Below are 4,119 nucleotides of genomic sequence, written 5' to 3'. Positions count from 1 at the left end.
TCTTCAGTGTTAGTACAATTTCATTCCATGCACATGTGCATATAATATTAGTAGGGTGGTATTTTTTAAGACTTAAATTAGAATACATCGTAGAAATACATAACATCCTATTATCTATTGAAATCGACGTTTTAAATTTCACTCTCTTAGTGCTCGCTTTTGCTGTGTTGTTGTGCACAAATTTTTTTGTCTTTATTATTATTTTATTTATATTTGATGGGGATAGGACGGAGGTCAGCATGGAACTTCATTTTTATAATACAAATTTATTTATTTTAATATTTTTACACACGCGCGCGAATATATTTCAAATATTCCTGAAGAATTTTATTGAAAAAATATATTTTGTGTTGAACTTCGAAGTTCGAAGTATATGTTTGCAAAAAAAATGATCCCAAAATTCTGTAGTAGGTATTGCAGCCACATGCATTTGTCTCCCGTTGTTCCAGTTTCGAATCTAAAGTAATTACTTATAATTATCCAGCACGGTAGTAGTGCATAGCCTTTTCATTTTTTGAAGTATCAAGAATGACGTTCGAAAAGGTTAGTATCCGCGTTTGGATAATAGTAATATTCTCTATACAACGTCCGGAAATCTGAACGACGGTGTATCCTTAAAATCGTGGCATAAACATCATGGGTGGAGAGAAATTAAGTCGGAAAATTGCGTTGCTGGCTTCATGAGTGTTCAACATTATAAATGGCTTCGTGATATCTTCAAAAACTTAACAACTAACATAACATCAGCATACGAATGAAAATTCGCTACATTCGAAAACACCGTGAGAGTGCCGCGTTTGATAGTATACACTTTCCGGAGATATTTGTAGTATCGTCATGACACTCAGCAAATCAGCAACCCAACGAGTTGGCGTACAGGGTCATTTTCAATACCGCATTCTATATCGGTTCATCGCATTATCTGCTCCGTCAAATAGTAGCAAGTTTATACGATCAACAAACACAATCCGTTTAATCAAGCGATAGAAACAAAACAGTAGCACGGCCGTCGAGCAGTTTGCGGCATGCGTCCAACCCGGATGACATAATGCCGATGCACTATGAACGTTGAATTTACTTTCCAGTTCACTGCATCAAATATTCTTTCAAGTAGAAATTATTTTAGACAACCTCAATGTATTCGGTTTAGAAACGTAGGCGATTTAAGTAGGATGGTATCTAGTTGAAAAAATACGGCCGCCGGATGTTCTAAAACAAACGTTACGTGTAGATGCAGTGCAACATCGACTCCATATATTCACGTATGTTTGCTCTTTTAAACATCCTGTCAATGTGTAGGTCGTCGTTATTGACGCTCGGGGTCACCTGTGTGGTCGCCTGGCCTCTGTTGTCGCCAAGGAGCTTCTTTCTGGTCAGAAAGTTGTTGTTGTGCGTGCCGAAGGTCTGGAGCTATCTGGTTCCATGATCCGTAACAAGAGTAAGTCTGTCAGACCGGTCATATACATCGAGTTTATATATGCGAGTTTGCGTGGCTAACTGCCCGATAGTTCAGAATACTTTGACCAAAAATTATTGTTTTAACATGCGTTGTGCTTGCACAAATTTTTAGATATGAAAGCGAAGAACAAGTTGAGATGATACAAGTCGAATATAGTAGTTGGAAGTGTATCGTACGCATTTTTTTCAACTTCTAATATCATATGCTTGGCTTCTGGCAGTGACATTCGCCAGATACAAAAAGAAGCGTATGAATTCCAACCCCGCTCGTGGTCCCTATCATCAGCGTGCCCCTGCTCGTATGTTTCACCGCATGTTGCGAGGTATGATTCCTCACAAGACGAAGCGTGGAGAGGCAGCCATGGAGCGCGTGAAGGTGAGTACAATTGAAACTTGGATTGTTTTATACGTGACAATCGTCTGATAGCGAAAGCATCTGTATATTCGAATGTGTATTCAAGCCAAATAGCTTTCTTGACTGTACTGGTTTGTTACCGAGTCTTTTATGTTCATTTCTGTTGTGATCTTGATTGGTATTTCCTGTTTACTAGTGTATGGGTAAGTGTTGTTTGTCATCACGGTGGGCGTGGTGGCCTCTAACAATGGTGTTATGGGAGTACTCGAATTCATTCAGAGAAGCTATGATATATGTTTTTTGGATACTGACACATACCGGAGAGTATGCCTTTTTGCCGAGTACCTTGTTTGTTTTGTGGGAATACGTGGTGTTTAGTGTGCGCTCAATGATGCCTATCAGCTGTCCACTTTATTTCGCGGAATATGTTCAATGAAAATGTTTTTGATAGTTATCTCATCGTGGATTAAATATTGGTATAGTCTGTAAATATTAGTAATATAAAATTACTCGTACCTTTATTAGTCGTAATGCTGAACAGCCCAAATATATTATTTTTTTGCTGCTGATCTATACCAAAATGTATGAAGATGATTGCCTAAATGTGATTATTGGTTCTCTGAATTTTCAGATCTTCGAGGGTGTTCCCCAGCCTTACGACAAGATGAAGCGTATGGTCGTCCCTGATGCCCTTCGTGTACTTCGTCTTGCTCCCCGTCGTAAGTACATTGTGCTTGGTGATCTCGCTAGCCAGTTTGGCTGGAAGTGTGCTGACATTGTCAACACTCTTGAAGATAAGCGAAGAGAAAAGGCCGAGGTTTACTTCGCAGATAAGAAGAAGACTATCGCTAACAGAGCCCAAGCTATCAAGAACAAGGAGTCAGAACTCGCGAGTGTAAACGAATCGCTAGCGCAGTACGGTTTCTAATCATTGTGTAACTATAAATCTCTGATCACTTGAGCAATTACAGTCCCTTGTTTACGTCTACTGTCTAATTTGTGCTAGTAACGTACTGCTTTGATGTATTACCTCATCTGAGGACTGGAATATACTGCTTCGTTCGCCATACCTTTGGAAAGTTCGCTATTAAAAAAAGCTTATGATTGTTTTCCTATTGTAGATTATACTGATATTGTTGTGGCTGAACAATACTACGACTGTACGAACCACAATTTAAAATATCTATTCATATTTGCTTGATCAAGTATACATAATATTTTGCGTGGATGGGATGGTAGCGATTACTATCATCACAGTGCGTAAAATAGCAATTAGAAACACAGCGGTGTGCACTTTCTGACAATTGTTACTGGGCTGAAAATTCTTCGGCCTTCGCTTTACGGGTCATGTTACTTATGTACGAGTCTACTGTTTAAAATATATCGATACCTGCTGGAAGTCAAAGATACAACAAAGTGTAGGCCGCCAAAAGGAACATTTTTCTAAAAATATACAGTTCCATGTATATATTTAAATACACACACATGCAAAATATAAAATAAAATAAGTACGGCACACTCCCCCGACCCCCAGGACTCCAGGAGGGCAAAGGAATTTTAAAAGAGCGCCTACTCATAGCACTCTCCTTAACTACTATTAGACACTCGAGAGAGTAGACAGCCTACTACTACTAAATACTATGTATTTAGTATGTACTCTAAATGGTAAATATAAAATACATACATCCGTGTTTGATTTTGGAATTGGCTCTATGAAAAGACTGCGTATAAATATAATAAATACCAACTAGTCTCAAGCCTAAGGCTCACCTTATCAGCGAAAGCAAGAGTCAGTGCGGAAGTCTTTTCTTCGTTTGAGGTAGACTTGGACTTAAGGAAGAGGTGTATCTCATCATGGTCTTTGATGAAAATGCGAAGGCGTTTGACGTGACGGCTACGGGCCATAAAGACTTAGTGCACTCCGTAGCATATGATTATTATGGATTACGACTGGCGACCTGTTCCAGTGACCACACAATCCGTGTGTGGCAAATGACAGAAGGGTCGTGGACCCTGTCAGGCGTATTAAAGGTATCAAGGATTTGAAGTATCTGTACATAGATCCAGAGCATTTCATTTTCGTTCTCGTTTGGCGCTATTGCGTGCACGGCAATTGAAATAGATTCCAATGCGTATTTTATAGCTATATGAATTAATATAATATGTATATATAGAGGAAAGACAATCTTCCTGACTAGTTCTGAAATATAGAAAGAGAGATAGATAGCTGTGCATATATATATATGTATATATATATATATATATATATATATATATGTGTGTGTGTGTGTGTGTGTGTGTGTGTA

At 38.6% G+C, this 4,119-nt stretch overlaps 1 protein-coding gene across 1 annotated transcript; it reads left to right on the top strand.

Annotated features, from left to right (window-relative positions):
* Positions 1-502: 502 nt before the first annotated feature.
* SARC_10956 (60S ribosomal protein L13a) lies at positions 503-3,193 on the top strand. The gene is made up of 4 exons (XM_014294977.1): positions 503-543; positions 1,300-1,438; positions 1,680-1,834; positions 2,445-3,193. Exons 1-4 carry the CDS (start codon positions 529-531, stop codon positions 2,739-2,741), a joined length of 606 nt encoding a protein of 201 aa, XP_014150452.1. The 5' UTR covers positions 503-528; the 3' UTR covers positions 2,742-3,193.
* The last annotated feature ends 926 nt before the right edge of the window (positions 3,194-4,119 follow it).

The sequence above is a fragment of the Sphaeroforma arctica genome (genome assembly GCF_001186125.1).
Source record: "Sphaeroforma arctica JP610 unplaced genomic scaffold supercont1.1458, whole genome shotgun sequence".
NCBI classification, from domain to species: domain Eukaryota; class Ichthyosporea; order Ichthyophonida; genus Sphaeroforma; species Sphaeroforma arctica.
Note: the sequence above shows the minus strand (reverse complement) of the source record. Positions and strands in the feature narration are given on the sequence as shown.